At 37.5% G+C, this 22,041-nt stretch overlaps 1 protein-coding gene and 1 pseudogene across 1 annotated transcript; both read right to left on the reverse strand.

Moving 5' to 3' along the window:
- Positions 1-569: 569 nt before the first annotated feature.
- Positions 570-2,971, reverse strand: LOC148563275 (uncharacterized; annotated as a pseudogene).
- A 3,408-nt stretch (positions 2,972-6,379) lies between these two features.
- LOC107642662 (malate dehydrogenase, glyoxysomal) lies at positions 6,380-9,872 on the reverse strand. The gene is made up of 10 exons (XM_088487915.1): positions 9,682-9,872; positions 9,451-9,603; positions 9,147-9,368; positions 8,288-8,602; positions 7,732-7,821; positions 7,568-7,651; positions 7,410-7,445; positions 7,175-7,264; positions 6,932-7,026; positions 6,380-6,843 (listed from the first exon to the last, which is right to left on the reverse strand). Exons 2-10 carry the CDS (start codon positions 9,526-9,528, stop codon positions 6,771-6,773), a joined length of 1,083 nt encoding a protein of 360 aa, XP_088344041.1. The 5' UTR covers positions 9,529-9,603; positions 9,682-9,872; the 3' UTR covers positions 6,380-6,770.
- Positions 9,873-22,041: the final 12,169 nt, after the last annotated feature.

Genomic DNA, 22,041 nt, shown 5'->3' on the forward strand with positions numbered 1-22,041 from the left:
CTGGTTGTTATGACGGGAGGTTATTTTGTTGGGTTGGTTTCTGGATGTTTCATGTGATGGAATTCTATTCTGAGTTGGGATCTGATTGTTTGCTAGAATGGACTGATGTTTTTTGTCATAGATTTTGTCCAAGGAATCATCCTTGTTTTCCTGAGTGTTGGGTCTTTGAGAATGGGCCTTTGGTGTTGGACTTGGGTTGAGTATTTCTCTATTACTATTAGTTGTTTGAGCTTGCATCACTACTTTTTCTTTAGTATTTCTTTGCTGAGCTTTATGATTCCCTTCTTCTTTATCTTTTTCTACATTCTGATAAGAATTCTTATAGGAGTGCATCCCTTTATTCCTCAAAATATCAAACCTCGTACCCCTCATGATTAGCTGCTCCCTCTTACCATTCTCTCCATCAGCCCCACTACCTTCACCTTTTTCCATCCTTGTTGTCCTTTTTTCATACACCTCCTCGTTATCTTCAATATTTTTTTACCTTTGTTAGTAGCGTTAATTCCTGCAATGCCCTTATCAGCAACTTCTCTCCCCTGTTCATTCCTCCTTTCGCCATTTTTCTCACCCTAGTTCTTCCCTTGCATCTCTTGGTTTGGCTGTTGTGTGTTCTGATTTTTGGGACATGTTGAGCGGTCATGACCTACCAAACCACAAGTAAAGCAAATGTTGTGAATCCCTTCATACTTCACATAGTAACGGTTACTACTGATGGAATACTGTGATACTAGAGGTTCAGTTACATCAAGCTCTACATATAGCCGAGAAAACTTTCTCTTACACTTCTCAGCTATGTGTATATCCACCCTTAAAGTTCTTCCTCTCCTAAACCTTTCACAAAACCTCTTTAGATATTCTATCACATTTTTTTAAGTCAATAAATAATGTATAGATCCTTTTTAATTTATATTTTTTCATCATTCTCTTTAGCAAGTATAAATGATCTATTTGATATCAAACCAAATTGGAGTTAAGCCCCATTTTGGTCCCTGAGATTGGCGAGTTGCATTGATTTAGTCCTCTAGATCCCGATTGCACTAAATTAGTCCCCCAGATTCAGAAAAATGCACCAGGTTAGTCCTTAGCCTATTTTCCGTCACCAGAGCACTGACGCCATTAGTGACGTGGCCAAATATTGTCACGCTGGACACACTAACGGTTAGATGATGTGGCTTAAAATTTGATTTGCTCCAATTTAGTCCTTATCCCCTTTTTAAAACCTAAATTCATCCTGTAACTTCATCATCTTCTTCTTCTTCCCGTCTCTCTCTGGTTCTTCGTCTCCTACTCCTTTCCGAGTTTACCATCATGATTGCAAGTGGGAGCTAGAGTTCCGTGCGGTCCAACACAAGGAGTTCGAGTTGAAGTAGAGCATCGGGTGTTCCACAGTGGTGTGGGTGTGGGTGCCGCCCTGTTCTTCAGTGGTCCACAACAGAGGCTAACCCTAACAAGCCATTCTTTGGTTGCCCTAACTACAATATTAATGGTAAGAGGTGGTGTGGTTTGTTTGTCTGGGCTGGCATTGGAGAAGACCTTAGAGAAAGGGTAATTTCTACTGTGGATGGTGCCAAGTTAGGGTGGATTTGGCTTGGAGAATTGGGAAGATAGAGGCTGAAGTTAGAACCCAAAAAATATACATTTTATTTTTGGCTTTGTTTATAGTATTTGTTGTTGGTTTTATGTTGGTAGTTAAAGCTTGAAGATGATTTTATGTTACTGTGTTCAGGGTTAATGTGTAGTAGAAGAAAGAAAAAGTCTCCTTCTCAAATTTTCAAGTTGTTTTCTGTCATCCAATAAAATTGTTGAAAAAAATTGCAAAAAAGAAATCTGAAGTAGCATAATTAAAGCTGGAACAAATTGTCATAATAATAATAACCATATCAATAAATTTTAACAAAAGTAACAATACTCCTGCCATATTAATGACAACTCTCCCAAACAAGTAAAGAGTAGTTCTAAATCCAAAATACACACATGCTAAAGGACAGAGAGTGTCATCATTGTTATATTGTATCCAAATATATAAACAGTCTACTATCATAAATTCAGGCCATAAAACAAAAAGTATGATTCATAAAAAGATTCATAGTTTCATCCAAAATAGGCTGCATAGATCAACTACACCTTCATTTCTTCTTCCTTGGTGGCTTGAAACTAGGTGTTGGGACAAATTTTAGGAAGTTGGCCAGTTTGAAAGATGTGGCTGAGCTTGCTCCTTGTAGTGGATCCATAGTGACCGATCCTAATGGTGGTGTGGAGGACCTCCTTCTGGTCTGTAACTTGGATGGCCTCGCAGGTGGATCCTGTTTCAATAGGACATAAATTTAGTTGAATGTGCACAACAATTTTAACTATGAGTTGTGAAACTAAATGCAACTACCTCTTGACTATGTTGGGACTGTTGTGCATCCGAGTAGTTTGGCTAGAAGAGGTCGATCTCAACCACCTGGGCATCAACTGGTGCAGGTGCCTGAGCAGGGGCTTCTGGAGTAGCTTGAGAAGGTGCTTCTGGAGGAGCTTGAGTAGGTGCTTGAACAGCATTTCCTTATACATTGGGCTTTGTCTTAGCAGTAGCGGCAGCTGCAGCTACATCAGCAAGAGTTTGAGCAACATCAGCTGCTCTCTTTTTTGGACAACTCCTCTTTGTGTGCCCTTTCTGTAGACAGTATCTGCAAGTAAATGGTTTTAGTTGTCTCTTTAAAGTTCCAGTCACCTTAGATTTCTTGCTTCCTCCATTACCCTCATCTGCATCCTTTCTCCTTTTCTTTGTGAGTGGTCCAGTCTTCTTCTTTTTCTTTGGAGCTTGTGGTCTATTCTGCTCATATTTTTTCCAAAGAGATTGTCCAGGCAATGGATTTACATAATGTGCATAAGTGTCTCTATATGCGTCCATGGTGAGCCACTTATGACAAAAATATTCAGGTCTCTTATTCACCCTTGCGAGTGCCGCACACGCATGCATACAGGGCATTCCTGAAGTAATTAACAAAGTAATGTGTTATTAAAGTATTTCCCTCAGTCAGTACACAGCTATTCAAACCAACATGTCAACACCTTAACAAACAATTTACATTAACTAGCAATAGGCTAAACCTTAACAACTGTTGTAATAATAGAGTATACTATGAAAGGGCAGGGTTTTCCTTTTGCATGTCACTCATAAAGCACCATTTGTTTTCTTTATAGTCTCCGAGGTTCTCATGGAGTAGCTCAAAAAATCACCTCCAATTCTCCGTGTTCTCGACATCCACAATTGCCCATGCTATAACATATATGTGATGATTTGCGTCCTAACCCACTGCGGATAAAATCTGGCCTCCAGTTTGTATTTTAAGGAATGCCCCATCTAAACCAATCAGTCACCTACACCCTGCCTTAAAACCATTCTTGCATCCACTAAGACATACATACATCCTCTGAAAGATCACCTCTCCATCTGGTTGTGGGATGATTCCAATTCTAACTGTTGATCCCGGATTACACTTTAAGAGTGTTTCTCGGTAGTCCCTGACCATTGTATATTGGGCCTTCTCATCTCCATATACCACAGCTCTAGCGTCTGCCAAGGCTCTAGAAATTGAATTCCTATTTAACACCAGGTCACACTTAGACTTGAAGTAGACAGCTGCCTCACATTGTCTGAAGTTAGGATATTTTCTAACCTTCTTCACTAACTTGTTAGTCAACCAGTTCCTATTTGCAGCTCGGTTGGTGGCTTCTCTAGCACATGTGTGGTCGTCATTGAAAGTTTTTATCTGCCAACATGTCTCCTCATGATCCCGTGAGGCATATACCACCCACTTGCACTCCTCAGCCTTACAGACAGTCCTGCATCTCACAGCATCGTTCTTAATAAACTGAATCTGTCTGCCTTCTTGAATTGTAAACTCTCTCATTGCCTCTCTGAACTCAGACTTTGTATTAAACTTCATCCCCATCTCAAGTTTTAAATCACCGAACCAAATACCATCTCTAAATACCGGGAAGATATCATCTGGCTCTTCTTCAGAAAATTCATCTTCCGAAGGAGGAGGAGTCTTCATTTCCTCCGAGTGCCAAGAGTTGGCCCCATCAGACTCTGCTCCAGGATCCAAAGCATTGTCCAGGTTTTCATCTCGAAGGACTTCTAAGAAACTTAATTCCACCTCACACTCCTCATCATCCACCACCAATTCATCATCATCATTTAGAAACTTTCTCTTAGACTTTGCTAGTCCCTCAGTACGTGCATGCTTCAACCCAGAGGATCTTTTCTTGGTCTCACATTTTTTTCCAACGACATCATCATCACTTGAGCTATCATCTCTCCCAGGATCATATGAACTGTCCTCCGTGGTGTGTTCATCTTCAGAAGAAGACAACCTTAGAACTTGTTTTTTCTTGTCATGTTGCTGTACCTTCCTCACTTTTGAAGCAGACCTTGTGCAATAGGCTTTAGTAGTGATTTTGGGCTTTGGATTTAGTTTGGGTTTGGACACAGAATTCGGGTTGGGCTTGGGCTTGGGCTTGGAGGCATTCTTCGGGTTGGCATTGGCCTTGGAGGATGATGTAGTATTAGTTTTCGGATTTGGGTTGGCATTTGAATTGAGTTTAGTTTTTGGGGTAACTGGAGGAGTCTTGCTAACAGGCTTTGCAGTAGTAGCTTGGCTAGGATTAGAGTTGGATGTGGTAGTGGAATTTTTTTTGGGGTGTTGGGTTATTAGCACCAGGATTTGTTGGTTCTGTGCTCTTGGGTGGTGAGGTCTTATGCGTTGGTTCATTGTTGTTGGTGAATAGAGTCTCATCAGCAGGGACAGTGGGTATATTAGTTTGGTTTGGGATCTTGTCTTGTAGAGGTTCATTGTCAGGTTCATCACTAACCTTTCTCAACTCATCATGGTCACCCTCAACATACACCACAATCTCATTTCCCTCAAGAATTTCTGGTGATGAAACTGCATGCTCAAAGTAAACATCAACCAGCCCATCATTCTTTTCACCCATGAAACACATCTCTCTCAACTCATCATCACAATTCAGAGTTCTTAACCCACTGTCTAAACTCCTCCCGGGAACATGCCACCAACATTCTCCTAGCCTATCATATCCTAGTTCTTTATAATAATTTCTCACCCAAAAAACATCTAAAGTATCTACATCAATGTCACCAACGCATGCCTTCTTATCAGGAGAATATATAGTCATCACGTTTTCATCTTTCTGAAACCTTCCCCCATGGTGGAACATAATATCTAAGTGCACATCCATCTGCATAATTCAAAAAAAAAATTTTCAGCACCAGTTCCACACAATGATCCCTTTAAGATAGTTTTCATCAACTACATTCATACATGACAGAGAGATATATCAAAATAAAACACAATTATCCACCATCGGAACAGAGCATGAAGACAAACCCCAAAAAAATAGTGGTGCACAACATCGAAATAAAATCCTAGCACATAATCGACTACAAACCTTAGGGAATAACAATATACAAAGCAATAAACTATGATCAACAACCATCAACACATTCCCTAAAATTTGAAAAAATAAAAATTTAATCTCTTCACTAACTTCGGTGACGGAACAGAAGCTCCTTCTAGCGGCAAAGTAGTTCCTCAGACAACTAACACTCGTGATCCAGCAGTCTCCAGGAATCCTATTGCAGTTACCCGTTCCTATTTTGGATCACTCATGGAAGAGAGACGTTTTTCTACTGCGTCACTCATGGAGGAGTTGAAGATGAAGAGTGGAGACAAAAGAGGGATATGCAAACGTTTTGTTTTCCTTCGCATACAAACAACGTCACTCAAAGGGGTTTTTTAGCACAAAATTAGAAATGACACCGTTTCCTAGTGTCCAGGGTGGCAATATTTGGCCACGTCTCTAACGGCGTCAGTGCTCCGATGACGGAAAATAGGCTAAGGACTAACATGGTGCATTTTTTCGAATCTGGGGGACTAATTTAGTGTAATCGAGATCTGGAGAACTAAATCAGTGCAACTCACCAATCTCAAAGACCAAAATGGGACTTAACCAAATTGGATATCCAAAACTTAAGTCTCCCTGTCTTAACCTTCTTTTTATGGCTATTTTCCATAGCTTTAAAGTATGTCTCATAAGCTCGATTTAATTATAGTTTCAAAAACTTCATATATTCTCTTTATTCTTATAAAAAGAACCAAAATACTCTTCCTCCATTTGTATAACACCTTTTTAGAAATTAAAATTTCATTAAAAAAAATAATTAACCAACAATTTTTTTCCTTATATCTTTCCAAACTTCAATCTGCATATTACATTCTAAAATCAATAGATGTCAGTAGATTAAGATATTTTAGTATTACTCACAGCAGTACATATAAAAATATCTAATATTTGCTCTATAAATATAATATAGTCCAGGAAAAGAAGCGATATTTGGGCTTTCTTTAGTGCAGAATAAACATTCTTACAAAGTTCATGGCATCAAACTCAAAGGGAACCATGACCAAAAACCAAAAACCAAAAAAAAAAAAACTCAAAAGGGAACAAGAAGACTTGAAACAAGAACAATAGTTCTCAATACAGTGTCCCTAATTCCCCATCATTACACGTTTGCTGTATGATGATGTATTGAAAATGATCCATTTTTATTACATAATTCCAGAAAGATACCAATATATAAATTACATATTTCCAATTAAAAAATTGATATCTCAACTTGGACATAGCACAATACTGCAACTTATTTTCAGGATCTAAGATGACTTGGATTTCTATGTAAAATTGGTATCATGGGCTTGCTCTCATTTTCTGACGAAAGCAACACCTTTCTCGATGCTACTTGCTAACTCTTTCTTGGCCTTTTCCAAACTCTCCCTGTTGATATGAAAATCTAGTTTATAGCTCTAAATGTTTCAGTTAGACCTATACATCAATGCAAGTCGGTGATTATAGTACTGCATACCTCTCATAATCATTTAGGGGACCAAGAGGAAGAACTTCCTCAACCCCACCACGGGAAAGTCGCACTTTTGATGCAAAGTATGGGATTTCAGTCACCTATGACAGACTTCGTTAGTTCATAAAAAGATTGCTTACTCTAGCTTAGATTTTTTAGTAGCACAATTAACAATACTACATTACAAAGAAAAAGAGATAGCAACTGTACAATGGCACCTGAGCAAAACGACTTCTTATTCTTATATACCTGTGAATCAATATATGCACATTCAATGATCCCGGCATCTCCTCTCAGTGCACGGAGGCATGATTCTGCAAATTTAGCAGCAGCAAATGCCTGCAATTTATAACAAACTTGGTATTACATTTACTTGAAACAAATTATGTTAACCATGAATATTATGTACATTCTGTAAAGCAATTATATACTCTGAAAAAAGATACAATTGCACTATCTTCTGTAAGGTAAATAAAATACTAACCATTGATAGAGTTGCAGAGCCAGCTCCAGCTTTGGCCTAGGGAAATCACATCATTGTATAAATAAAAATTCCAATGTGAATATAGTCCATAGCAATGGGGGAATGTATCTAACACGAAATTATTATAAAAGAGTACCAAGACAAATATAATTTTTCACCTCAACAACTTCAGTTCCACCATTTTGTATGCGATCTGTCAGGTACTCGACCTCTTTTGGGGTGAAAGTGCTTGGAGGTTTAACCTAAATACAGTATTACATTTTCAAGTATCCTGAACCAAATATCATGACAATTTTTAATTTCAAGTAGTATAGTGCCATACCTGAGAAAGAAGAGGTAAAATAGTGATTCCTGCATGTCCCCCAATGACAGGGACATCCAGATCCCTTGGATCAACACCTAGAACTTCTGCCTGCAATTTAGCTGATAAGATTAGAATGAATGGGTTCCAACTTGGCAACCTAGTTTAATTAACAGAGGACTGCGTCAGAACACAATATGCAAAGAGCCACAATCACAGAAACTTGTTTTGGTAGTACCCAGACTTCAACAAACAATGTTGTAGAATCCGCATAATTTAGATGGTCAAACGGAGGAGAAGTATTTCAAAGAATGCTAATTAATGTACTTTAAGCCAACAATGTACATTGCCTAAAGCAGTCAGTTCAACTCAACTAAATCTTCAATTCATCAATCAAATCTAACAATCTGTTATAATCAAGCAATAAGCCTAGCTTGTCAAAGCTCAAATTTTGGCATCAGAGATTTTGTTTCAGTCAAAGCTCAAAATGGTCTAGTTACCCTAATTGTCCACTATAGAGATCTGCATGTATTAAATGACTGTAGTAACTGCCAGAATAAGTAGGCAGAGTACATACCACAAATGTATTGGCTCTAACAACATCAAGCTTTGTCACTCCCAAAAGTTTCTTAGGATCATAAGTACCAGCTTTTTTGAAAACTTCAGCAGCAATTGGAACCGTGGAGTTAACAGGATTACTTATGATGTTGACAACAGCTTTGGGACAGAACCTTGCAACTGCTTCGGAGAGTGATTTAACAATTCCAGCATTTATGTTGAAGAGATCATCTCTTGTCATACCAGGTTTGCGGGCAACGCCAGCAGGAATGATCACCAAATCCATCCCCGTAAGGGCATCCTCAAGTTGGCTTGCCCCCAAAAATCCCCGTACCTAACCAACCAAATGGAAAGAGCTTTCACTTATTCCGGCAAAACAATCCAATCCAAGGTAAAGAACTCACAAATCACAAATCAAGTTAACTACTTTCTAATAAGAGACTGTTATCAAAGATAAGGACAAAAAGAAGATGCAAAAATATAACTTTAAAATTAGAATGGAAAATTTTGTACAATCATCCAATCCAATCATTTATTTGACTTAACTATGAACTATTTGTTGCAAACAGAAACATATAACATAATTGGATGATAGTGACCCTATTATAACGAAACAGAAATGGTAGGGGCATCAGAATATATTTATTTTGCCCATCATTTAGGCATCAGCTCAATTTCTTTAATCTAGTTTTAATCTAGAAATCAAATAACATACTTTATCACATACTTTTAAACATTAACGGCTATGAGCCAAAACAATAAATTTTGATGGTCCTAGCATTTCTCATAACGAAATTTACGTCCTATTGTAAGATAAATTAGAATGATAGTGAGAGACATGAAACTATGAAAGCATTGTGATAGAATAATGAGCTTACAACAGCGCCAGTGTCCATGTGGCTGACATCAGCAGTGACGCCGGGGGTGTTGACGACGTCGTATAGGTGAAGAACGGAGATGAGAGGATTCATCTTCATCAACATGGAGAGAGGCTGTCCTATGCCACCTGCAGCCCCCAAAATGGCCACTTTGAACCCCGGGGCAGCACCTTTGGATCTGCAATGTGCACGCGTCAAGCACCCATCACCATCACCCTCCACCTGTTCGACAATAGAACTGTGTTAGTGTTATCAATGAAAGGAAGAAGAGATCAGAAAGAAGGGAATCGTGAGAAGAAGGAACCTTGGGATTGGGAGGGTTGAGATGGGAGGCGATTCTCGCAATTCGCACATTCACATCTGAATTTTGCTGCACACTCATAGTCGCGAATTTCTCAGGCAAGTGATGGTAGTTGCAACTTGGAATGTGAATAATGAATATGAATTGAATGATGATCTGTATATACGTAAGAAGCTTAGCGTATAGGAGATGGAGATAAGTTGATAATATGAATTGGGAAGCGTGAAGATTCACCTTTATCCGAATACGTTACAAGTGCGCTGTGTTTTTTTGGTTCTATCTTCGATCTTCAAGATCGCCGTTTGCACACTGCTGTTTGGACCGACCTTCCAATCTCATCACCCATTTTTTTTTAGTTATGCTACTAATCCAATCTTTTTTCTAATCAAACAAGTCGTCGAATCTCAATAAAAATTAGTTTTATTAAAGAGAGCGTGACGTGAATACACGTTTTAAATAATGAAAAGTTTTGTATTTCTCTCTTCTTTTTTTTTTTTTCTTTTTATTGTCTTTTATTACTATGGTTGTTGTTGGGTGTTTCTCATCTTTTCTTTTGGCAGTTTTTCTTCTTTTGTGTGTTTTCTTTTCATCGTTTTTTATTAATGTTGTTGTTGTATTTTTACTTTTCCTTTTCCTCTTTTTAGTAATTTTACAGCATTATGTATTTTTTTTGTTTGATTCTTTTATTTTTAATCTTGTTAAAAGAGTAAAAACAGAAGAATAATGCGAAGATAAAACAATAAGAAGAAAACGATAATAATGATCGGGAGGAACATAGAGGTCTACATAGACGACATGCTGATAAAAATCACAGCAGATGGTGACCTCATAGCTGATCTGCGAGAGACCTTCAGTAACCTCCGACTTCACAACATGAGGTTAAACCCGGTAAAGTGTGCGTTTGGAGTCTAGGGAGGAAAGTTCCTCAGATTCATGGTGACTCAGAGAGATATTGAAGCTAACCATGAAAAGTGTCAAGCCATATTGAATATGTCAAACCCTCAAAACCTTAAAGAGGTACAAAGATTGACAGGTCGGTTAGCCGCCTTGTCAAGGTTCCTAGGAGCCTCAGCCGAAAAGGCAAAACCTTTCTTTAAATTAATGAAGAATGGAGTAACTTTTGAGTGGATAGAGGAGTGTGAAAAAACATTTTTGCACTTCAAAACCTTATTATCTTCTCCTCCTGTCCTCGCGAAGTCGGAACCTGAGAAACCGCTATACTTGTATTTATCTGCCATTGATAAATCTATGGTTTCAGCTTTAGTGATTAAAGATGACAATAAACAGCAACAACCTGTGTATTTTATTAGTAAGGTCCTTTAAAGTCTCGAACTGAGATATTCAAAGTTGGAAAAACTTGCTTTTTCAGTACTTATATTGGCATGCCGTTTAAGAAGTATTTTCAAAGTCATTTGATAATCATTCGAACAGTCCAGCCAGTAAAAAAAGTTCTGCAAAGGCCGGATTTGGCAGGACGAATGATGAGCTGGGCGATATAGTTATCGCAATTTGATATAAGATATGAGCCACAGTTGGCTATTAAAGCATAAGCAATGGTGGATTTTTTGGCCAAGATGACCTATTCTTCTCTCGAGCTACCGATTTAGGAACTACACGTTGATGGAGCATCCTAGACATGGTACAGGGGTGCGGGGATCATCCTAACTAAAGGAGAAGAAGTGGTCATTGAAGCGTCTATTAAATTTGATTTTCCAATCTCAAACAATCAGGTTGAATATGAAGCTTTAATTGCAAGTTTGGTATTGGCAACCGAAGTCAGAGCTACCGAGCTGACTGTATACAACGATTCCCAGATCGTAACCTCCCAAGTTGAGGGTGAGTATCAAGCGCGGGATCCAATGTTATAGTTATATTTGAAAAAGGTACAAAATGAAATTTCAAATTTTAGAAAATTTTGTATTAAACATGTACCTCGGGAGCAAAATACCTGAGCTGATGTCCTGTCCAAGTTAGCCAGTACTAAGCCAGGTAACAGGAATAGGAGTTAATTCAGGAAGTGCTCTCAGAGCCATCCGTAGGCCTTCCCGATGTCACGATGTTACCATCTGACACCATCCCTCTTGGCTGGATCTCATATGCATGTACCTGGAGCACGGGATCCTTCCCGATGATCCTAAAGAGACCACGAAATTCTATCTAAAATCAATAAAATAAACAATGATCAATGGCCAATGTATAAAAGGGGTATCTCACAACCCATACTTAAATGCCTAAAACTTCAAAAAATTAATTATGTGTTGCAAGAGATACACAAAAGATGTTGTGGATACCAAATGGGGGCAAGTCGTTGGCTCAAAAGGTCATAAGAGTAGGGTACTACTGGCCCACTATCATGAAGGATACAATGGAATATGTTAAAAAATGCCAAAAATGTCAAATCCATGGCAATCTTCATCAAGCTCCACCTTAGGAACTTGTTTTCGTGATACCAACGAGAATTTTTGCCAAATGGGGAATAGACCTATAAGAACCTTTTCTCCAAGGGCCCAGCCAGGTGAAATTTTTCATAATGGCAATCGATTATTTCACTAAGTGGATTGAAGCTACTCCATTATCAAAGATAACAGCTCTCCAATACCGAAAATTCATATGGAAAGATATCCTTGCGAGTTTGGCATTCCCATGGTAATGGTGCCTGATAATGGGACTCAATTAGCAGACATTAAGTTCCAACAATTTCTGATTGGCTTGGGAATTCGACAAGTATTCGTTTCGGTAGAGTACCTCCAAGCAAACAGACAAGTTGAAGCTGCAAACAAAATAATCCTAAAGGGTTTGAAAAAAAAGGTTGGATAACTTTCTGGGGTCGTGGTCTGAAGAGTTATAGTCAGTGCTGTGGTCCTATCCCACTACTCCCCAATCCACCACAGGTGAAACACCTTTCCAACTTACCTACAGGGAGGAAGCCATAATACCTGTCGAAATCGGCGAGCCCAATCCAAAGAAAGACCTACAGGAGTACCACCACCATTATGTCACGGAAGGAAAATTTCTTTGTCTTTCCTATAGGAAAGGGATTCTCTATCCTAAAACTACCATAAGATCCACAAACAAGAACCCTACGAATTATCCATGCCTAAAGGGGAAAAACAAAAGCAGTGGTACCCCCACTAGAGTAATCTGATTACTAAATTACCTAAACAACAAGCAATAAAGAATACCAAACAATAAAGCAAAAACAAACGTGCTAAGAATGTTTACATGCATTTTCATCGTTTTCCAGTTTTAATTTCACCATTTTCATAAAACACACAGCAGCGAAGCAAGCAGCAAGAAGAATGGAGGAAACAAAATTTACTTGACAAAAATAACAATCACTAAAAAGAAGAAAGTCTCGAACGCCTAAAAAGAACTCCTGGCAACTGAAGAAGAGGTTTTCTCTTTTAGAAGATAAAAAATGGTTCTTCAAAAACAAGCGTGAAATGAAAAACGAAGCAAAGGAAGATAAAATTCACTCTTATCATTAAAGGGTTAGTGCTTCATTAATGGAGAGAGAGAGAGGGGGGGGAGGGGGGGAGAGAGAGAGAGAAGTATAGGTGACAATTCGAAAACTCAAGGAAGAACGAATTTAGGAAACTGAACAGTTTCCTTTCAAAAAGAGTTTCGACGCTCAAAAAAGTTCAAAAAGAAAAATTTAAAAGAACCAAAAAATGGGTCCGGTCCACACAACTTGGGCATACTTGACAAATTTCAAAGTCAAGAAATCCAAGTTAAAACACTGTTCTGGATAATTATGGATAACGAGGATCCAACTACTTCAATCGGGCGTTACCTATATCACACGAGAAACGTGGATAACATAAATAATGTTGAATCAGAAAAACAAAAAATATAAACATCAGTCCAAGCCAATAATTTTTCAACGGATACCCATAAAATATATAAAACAGGGACTCCAAGACAAATAAACAGATCTATCTACTAAGCACTCAACTGACTTACGCTTTAAAGTGTCATTACAGATTGCCTTTCTATTATAATTTGTGAATAATCAAAATTTTAAAATTTTAAATTTTCATAAGTACGTAACCTAATTCAAGTACGAAGAGTTATAAAATAACCTACCACTAAAATTAGCAACAACTTTCACAAGGACATAGTTATAAGGGATAATAATACAAATTAATCTGTGCAAAGAATTTGAATTGAAGTATGAGTATCTTGAACTTGAAGTGAAGATAGAATATCTTTTCTTACTAAACAACACTTATTTTTTTCATAGTCATTTTTATATCAAATGATTCAAGATCTCTATGATTAGTATCTTGTAGAGTGAACACCGAAAGAACATTTGTTTTGAACGATCCACGATTTGGAAATTACGGCACATGGTCTGCAGCTACGTACACTCTTTTGATAATTTATTTGGTTTCTATACTAACAAAAATTGACACAGATGATTAGATGAATGAGAGTTTATATTTTTTGATTTTTTTTTTGAATTAGGTTCACTACTGGAAGATGAAAATGAATCTTATTTGCTTGGGAGGATTACCTATTTTATACCTCTACAATATTTAAAGGATTAAAACAAAATTGGCCTCTATTAATTATGTCATTGTTGCCTATGTTATTGCCTCCATGAATGTCGCTTGTGACTTGTCCATCTTCCATGCATCCCTCTATCACGATTTGATACTAATGAGCTTCTCTTACTAGATTTTCATCACATCCTCTTTAACTGCTTGAATAATGACAGGATTATAAATTTAAACATTTTTGTGTCCATGCATCAAATTACTAAAAAGGTCAAATGAGCTATAATTCAAATGACATAGTCTCTTCTGTTAGAAATAAGAGACTGAGAGAGTAATTTGAAAAGTGTATTATTGAGTTGTGTTCCAAAGGTACAATATACAAGGGGGTATTTATAGGTGCTAAATGAATCAAAGTAATAAAGACATAGAATCCTACAATTAATGTACAGATATGCTATATAAATATAGACGATGCTAATTGATCTAAATTGATTCTAATGATTCTCTAACATCCCCCCTCAAACTCAAGTGGGAGCTAAGGATACCAACTTGAGTTTAGATAGCAAAATCCGAAAGCGAGTCGGGTGATGAGCTTTCATGAAGATATCAGCAGTCTGATCCAGTGTCCCAACAGCAATGAGACGAACAGCATCAATAAGGATACGTTGCCGAACAAAGTGACAATCAATCTCAATGTGTTTAGTGCGTTCATGAAACACATCATTATGGGCAATCTGAATAGCACTGCGGTTATCACAAAAAACATCAGTAGGGGACGACTGAGGAGCACCCAGATCTTCGAGAAGCCAATGAACCGAGATAACCTCAGCAGTGGTGTCAGCGAGGGCACGGTACTCAGCTTCTGTGCTTGAGCGAGCAGTGAACGTTTGCTTCTTAGCACGCCAAGAGATGAGAGCGTCGCCAAGAAACAAACAGTAACCAGTAGTAGAACGACGATCAATGGGATCACCAGCCCAATCAACATCAGAGTATGCCTGAAGGGTCAAAGAGGAATGGGCAGAAAAATAAAGGCCATGAAATAGAGTGCCTTTGACGTACCGAAGAATGCAAAGAACTGCCGCATAGTGAGTAGTACGAGGAGCTGACAAGAACTGGCTGAGGACATGTACTGGATAGGCAATGTCTGGTCGGGTGACAGTCAAGTAGACGAGACCTCCAACTAACTGTCGATAAAGTGTCTGATTATCCAAAACAGTGCCATCCATAGGGGTAAATCGAACATTAGACTCAAGAGGAGTAGACTCAATGCGACTATCTGTAATCCCAGCGCGAGCAAGAAGATCTGAAGCATACTTAGCCTGAGAGAGATAAATGCCATCATCCGTGGAGATGACCTCGAGACCAAGAAAATAGCTGAGAGAACCAAGATCATTCATCTCAAAGGTACGGTGAAGTGAGGCCTTGAGATCAGAGATACCATCAACATCATCTCTAGTAATGATCATGTCATCAACATACAAAAGTAGAAGAACAACTCCATGTTCGCTTTTATGAATGAAAAGCGCATTCTCATGAGGACTAAAAATAAAACCAAGACTGCATATGGTAGTGCTGAACTTGTCAAACCATTCACGAGGAGCTTGCTTAAGTCCATAAAGTGCCTTGCGAAGGAGACAAACCTTACTGGAAGGACAAGGATATCCTGGAGGTGGTTTCATATAGACTTTCTTTTTCAAATCCCCATTAAGAAATGCATTCTTTACATCCATTTGACTGAGAGACCATCTTTTAACCGCAGCAATGGCAAGGAGAGCTCTAACAGACGTAAGGCGAGCAACAGGAGCAAAAGTCTCTTCATAATTAATACCATACTCTTGCGTACAACCTTGAGCAACCAAGCGTGCCTTATAACGGTCAATAGAGCCATCAAAGCGAGTCTTGATCTTGTATACCCATCTACTGCCCACAACTTCCTGATCAGAAGGAGGATCAACCAAATTCCAAGTGTGTGCTTTTTCAAGTGCCTGTATTTCTTCCTGCATTGCTTGTTGCCAATTTGGATTTGTGGAGGCTTCTCTGAATGACTTAGGTTCACGTTGATGAAGAATAGTAGAAAAGCAATGATAATCAAAAAGATGAGGAGGTGGATTCCTTACCCTAGAAGAACGAGTGGGAGGAGGAGGCATGACGCTAGGAGCGGAATCGCCGTCCGGACTGGAATCATCGGAAGATAGAGAAGGCGGAGGAGCAGGGGCCTCGAGGGATGGACTTAGGGTAGATCCTGTAGTATCATTACTAGGAAAGAGATCAACATTTGGGTTAGTAAAAAATGGTGACATAGTAGAAGGAATGGACTCAAAGGAGGAAAAACTAGAGAACATGTGATGCTCCCAGAAGACAACATGACGAGATATACGAATACGGCGAGAGATAGGATCCCAACAATGATAACCCCTATGTTCAGAAGCATAACCAAGAAAACAACACATGCGAGCCCGAGGTTCAAGCTTATTGTGTTCATAAGGCTGAAGAAGGACAAAACAGACACAACTAAAAATACGGAGAGAATTGTAATCAGGAGAAGTACGAAAAAGACGCTCAAAGGGAGTAGTGTTACCAAGAACAGAAGAAGGGAGTCTATTGATAGCATGAACAGCAATGAGAACAGCTTCACCCAAGCACGCTCAGGACAGGAAGAGGAAATAAGCATCGCACGGACAGAGTCAAGAATATGACGGTGTTTACGCTCAGCTCTGCCATTTTGTTGAGAGGTACCAGGACAAGAAAACTCAGACAAAATACCCTGTTCAGCGAGAAAATTTAAAAGTTTGGAGTCACGATATTCCATAGCATTATCACGTCTGAAAATTTTAATGACCTTTGAAAACTGAGTGCGAACCATAGTGGCAAAATTAATATAAATCTGAGGCAACTCACAACGATTAGTCATCAAATAAACCCAAGTAAAACGTGAATAATCATCAACAAAGACGACAAAATATCTAGCCCCTCCCATAGAAGCGGTGGGAGCGGGGCCCCAAACATCAGAATGAATAAGATCAAAAGGAGAGCATGCAATAGAGGAATTGTTATTAAAGGATAAGGCAGGTTGTTTTGCAGTGCGACAAGAAATGCAATCTAAAGACTCATTTTGAACTTGACCTAAAACACCCGTAGAGATAAGAGGACGCAATTTTCCTAAGGAGATATGGGCAAGACGACGGTGCCACAAGTGAAGAATAGATGGAGAGGAAACAGCACAGAGATTTGTACAGGGAACATGAAGGTTATCGAGCTCAAATAAGCGTCCGACCTTACAACCAGTCCCGATGATCTTTTCCGTCCGACGATCTTGCACACGACAACCAGAAATAGAAAAAATGACATCAAAATCGAGTTCAACAAGCTGACCGACAGAGATAAGATTAAAATTCAATTTTGGAATAAAATAAGCATCAGAAAGATGAATATTTGACTGTGAAATAATCCCGTGATGTGTTGCATGCAAGAGGGAACCATTAGCAGTGTTGACAGAAGGTGCATTTGTAGTGGGAGACAACGACGGAAAAAGATGACGCAAAGGAGACATATGATTAAAACAACTATAATCAAAATACCACTTAGAATTACCTGAATGGGTGGAAAGAGTAGCGGGGGTATTACCAGAAAAGGAGAGAAGTTGCTTAAGAAGGGATTCAATATCCGATGGAGAGACAGAAGGTGTCTTGAGAGATGTGGAAGGGGTGGACTCAGTAGCAGCAGCAGCAGTAGAGGCAGGCACATGTAGAGAATTGTTGGGATGAGGTTGATACTTGTTTTGATCTGAACGTGGTGGTCGAGTAGGACAGGTAGCAATCAAGTGACTCGAGAGCTTACAATAATGGCATAACAGTTTTGGGCAATTGGAGCCAATGTGGCCTTTTTGTTTGCACTTACGACATTCAATAGAAGGACAATCGGAGAAGGAATGCCCAGGCTGGTTACAGTTTCGACAGATTTTGCCCTTTCTGTCGGTGGCAGTAAAGACAGTTTCACTTTTAGAACAAAGCAGTCCTAAGCGCGTTTCTTCAGACTTAAGACGAGGAAGAGCATCTTCAAGACTAGGCAAGGGATTCTGATGAAGAAGAGAAGCCCTGACCGGCTCATAGTCATCAGTAAGTGTCATCAGAAATTGGATGAGACGTGTCCGGTTCCGATAATCCTCATATGTCTTAACATCAGTGGGATCTTTAAGAACAGGCTCACAGGAGGTCAACTGATCCTAAATAATCTCCATCTGAGCAAGAAAATCAAAAACTACTTGGCCACGTTCTTGCTTAAGGCTATGAAGTTCCTTAAGCAGTTGATACTGATGAGAGAGATCAGAAATAGTGTAACGTTTTGCCAAATGATCCCATACCTCTTTAGCAGTATCAAAATGCCCAAACTGTAAATGAATGCCAGGAGTAGAAGTGTTGCAGAACCAAGTGATAATCTGATGATTTTTACTATCCCAATCTTCCAATTTTTCTGCATAGTCCTTCTCAGCATCCTCCTTGGATTTGGAGGCACCATCTTTGGATTTGTCAGTCACAGTTGGCTTAACAGGACAGACAATATCACCAATCACATATCGCCATAATTTTTGCCCTTTAAGAAATTCTCGCATAGTTTCAACCCAATGTGCATAGTTGGAGCCATTAAGGATAACAGGGATAGGCTGAAAGACATCCGATTTTCCATAGTAATAGAAATAATAGTAAAGAGGGAGAAGAAACAGCAAATTTGGGGCAGAAAACGAGAAAACAGAGCGTAGAATCGAAAAGATCTCACCGAAAAACCTTAGGGAGGGTCCCGCTTGTCAGCCACGTCAGCGCCACGTCAGTGGAACGGTGACACGTGGCAGCCCGTGAGAGGACGAAGAAGACAGACTGGCGTTGAAGTGGCGGTCGGGTCAACGCGTGGGCCGGGTCGGGTCAAGAGCGGGTGCGTGGGTCGCAGGGAAAGCCGGTGGCGTGACACGTGGAGGCTCCAAGATCGTGGGATCAGCAGCAAGATCCAACGGCTACTGAAGCATCTTGGAGGAGGAACAATGGAGGTGGACAGCAAACTTCCGGCGGCGCGTGATGGCGCGTCCGAGGGCTTCTGGCGGCGATCTTGGCGGCGTTGGAAAGCTGACGAAGAGAAGATCACAATGATGCCAGAGGTGACGAACCAAAGCGTCGGAAACAGATTGAAAAATACGAGTAAAGAGGCACAGGTGGAATCTGGAAGGAAGATCAACCTGATCGTGGCAGCGTCTTTCGGCAGTGCGTGGAGGCACGTCTGGCCGCGGATGGCGGCGGTTCTGGCTGCGTTGGAATCACAGTGACAAGACGAACAAAATGGTTATGGGGGTGACGAACCAAAGCGTCGAAAAGGGAACGAAAGAAGAGGCCAAAGAACACTGCCGGAAAAGAAAAATAATGGGGTTATGAACTAATATTTATTGAAAAAAAAAAGACCTAAACTCTTGATACCATGTTAGAAACAAGAGACTGAGAGAGTAATCTGAAAACTGTATTATTGAGTTGTGTTCCAAAGGTACAATATACAATGGGTATTTATAGGTGCTAAATGAATCAAAGTAATAAAGACATAGAATCCTACAAATATGCTATATAAATATAGACGATGCTAATTGATCTAAATTGATTCTAATGATTCTCTAACATCTTCATATTCATTTAAGAGGTTATAAGTTTGAATTTTTCTATTTTCAGTAAAACAAAATTACTAAAAAAACAATTAATTTCTAAAAGTTTTAAAATTTTTAATTTAGTCTTTAAGAAAATTTAAGAGAAACATACTATTTTTTATAAATTAAGCATTAACATTTTTAACTATCACAACACATTTTTAGTTATTGTATATTGAAACTAATTTGTCCATTATTATATCGGTTCAACTAGGTATCCTTTAAATATGGTACAATTTTCAGTCTTTTCTTACAGTAATTCAAAAAAAATAAAACTAACACATCTAAAAATTGTAAATAGATTTAGTGTCTTTAAGAATTAAATTTATATTTAAAATTCAAATTAAATCAAACTAACATTTAAAATTTAAATCTTAAATTTCTGTTTTAAATTTAATATATTTAATATAATAATATTTTATAATTTAAATACACATCTAAAATTCAAATTACTCAAAATTTAAAATTTAACTTTTAAAATTCTAAAGATTTTTTACTTTTTAGAATGGATTAACTCTGACGGGTACAAGGAAATTATGATTAAATTCTATTTAGTAGTGTGTTAATGATGGAAAGATATTATTTTTGTTGCTAGGGTGTGTTTGGATTTGCGTTGGAGAAGAGAGAAGCTCGTTTGAGTTTTTTGAAAGCTTCATCTTTATGTTTGGCAATATTTTTATGCTGTAAACGCAGAAGTGATTTCTGCTTTCAACCCAAGTTTATCAAAAGCTAAAAATTCTAGCTTTTCCGTTCACCTTTTCACGTTGGATTGAACTTTAGGTTCTATGTACCAATTATGTCCTTGATTATTCATATGTTTATTTTTTTTATAGTACTTTCTTCTAATACTCTCTTATGTATATTATTATTTTTTATAAAATTTCTGTTTTTTTATATGAGTTCTTTTACTGTTATTGTTATTTCTTTTTTGTATGGAATATTTTTTTTTACTTTGTATTATAATTCTATTAATCCTATTAGAATACTAAAAAATATTGAGAGTACTAAAAAAATATTAAAATTTATTTAAATATTTAAAATAAAATTATAAGATAACATAAAATAATTATTTAAATTCATGTCCTTTTTTGTAATTTTTTATCTAAAAGTGATTTTGAATAATGTAATCCAAACAATATTTAGTTTACTATAATCCATTTTGAATAAGAATTACCAAACATAAACCACGTTAATACTAACTCACTTTTGATCAAAATCAATTCTACAAAATCAATTTTATACAAACCTCAGTTTGCAAACCGTAATCCAAACACACACTTAGGGTGTGTTTGGATTTGCGTTGGAGAAGAGAGAAGCTCGTTTGAGTTTTTTGAAAGCTTCATCTTTATGTTTGGCAATATTTTTATGCTGTAAACGCAGAAGTGATTTCTGCTTTCAACCCAGGTTTATCAAAAGCTAAAAATTCTAGCTTTTCCGTTCACCTTTTCACGTTGGATTGAACTTTAGGTTCTATGTACCAATTATGTCCTTCATTATTCATATGTTTATTTTTTTATAGTACTTTCTTCTAATACTCTCTTATGTATATTATTATTTTTTATAAAATTTCTGTTTTTTTATATGAGTTCTTTTACTGTTATTGTTATTTCTTTTTTGTATGGAATATTTTTTTTACTTTGTATTATAATTCTATTAATCCTATTAGAATACTAAAAAATATTGAGAGTACTAAAAAAATATTAAAATTTATTTAAATATTTAAAATAAAATTATAAGATAACATAAAATAATTATTTAAATTCATGTCCTTTTTTGTAATTTTTTATCTAAAAGTGATTTTGAATAATGTAATCCAAACAATATTTAGTTTACTATAATCCATTTTGAATAAGAATTACCAAACATAAACCACGTTAATACTAACTCACTTTTGATCAAAATCAATTCTACAAAATCAATTTTATACAAACCTCAGTTTGCAAACCGTAATCCAAACACACACTTAGGGTGTGTTTGGATTTGCGTTGGAGAAGAGAGAAGCTCGTTTGAGTTTTTTGAAAGCTTCATCTTTATGTTTGGCAATATTTTTATGCTGTAAACGCAGAAGTGATTTCTGCTTTCAACCCAGGTTTATCAAAAGCTAAAAATTCTAGCTTTTCCGTTCACCTTTTCACGTTGGATTGAACTTTAGGTTCTATGTACCAATTATGTCCTTCATTATTCATATGTTTATTTTTTTATAGTACTTTCTTCTAATACTCTCTTATGTATATTATTATTTTTTATAAAATTTCTGTTTTTTTATATGAGTTCTTTTACTGTTATTGTTATTTCTTTTTTGTATGGAATATTTTTTTTTACTTTGTATTATAATTCTATTAATCCTATTAGAATACTAAAAAATATTGAGAGTACTAAAAAAATATTAAAATTTATTTAAATATTTAAAATAAAATT

The sequence above is a fragment of the Arachis ipaensis genome, chromosome B5 (genome assembly GCF_059453495.1).
Source record: "Arachis ipaensis isolate K30076 ecotype BB chromosome B5, ASM5945349v1, whole genome shotgun sequence".
In the NCBI taxonomy this organism is placed as follows: domain Eukaryota; kingdom Viridiplantae; phylum Streptophyta; class Magnoliopsida; order Fabales; family Fabaceae; genus Arachis; species Arachis ipaensis.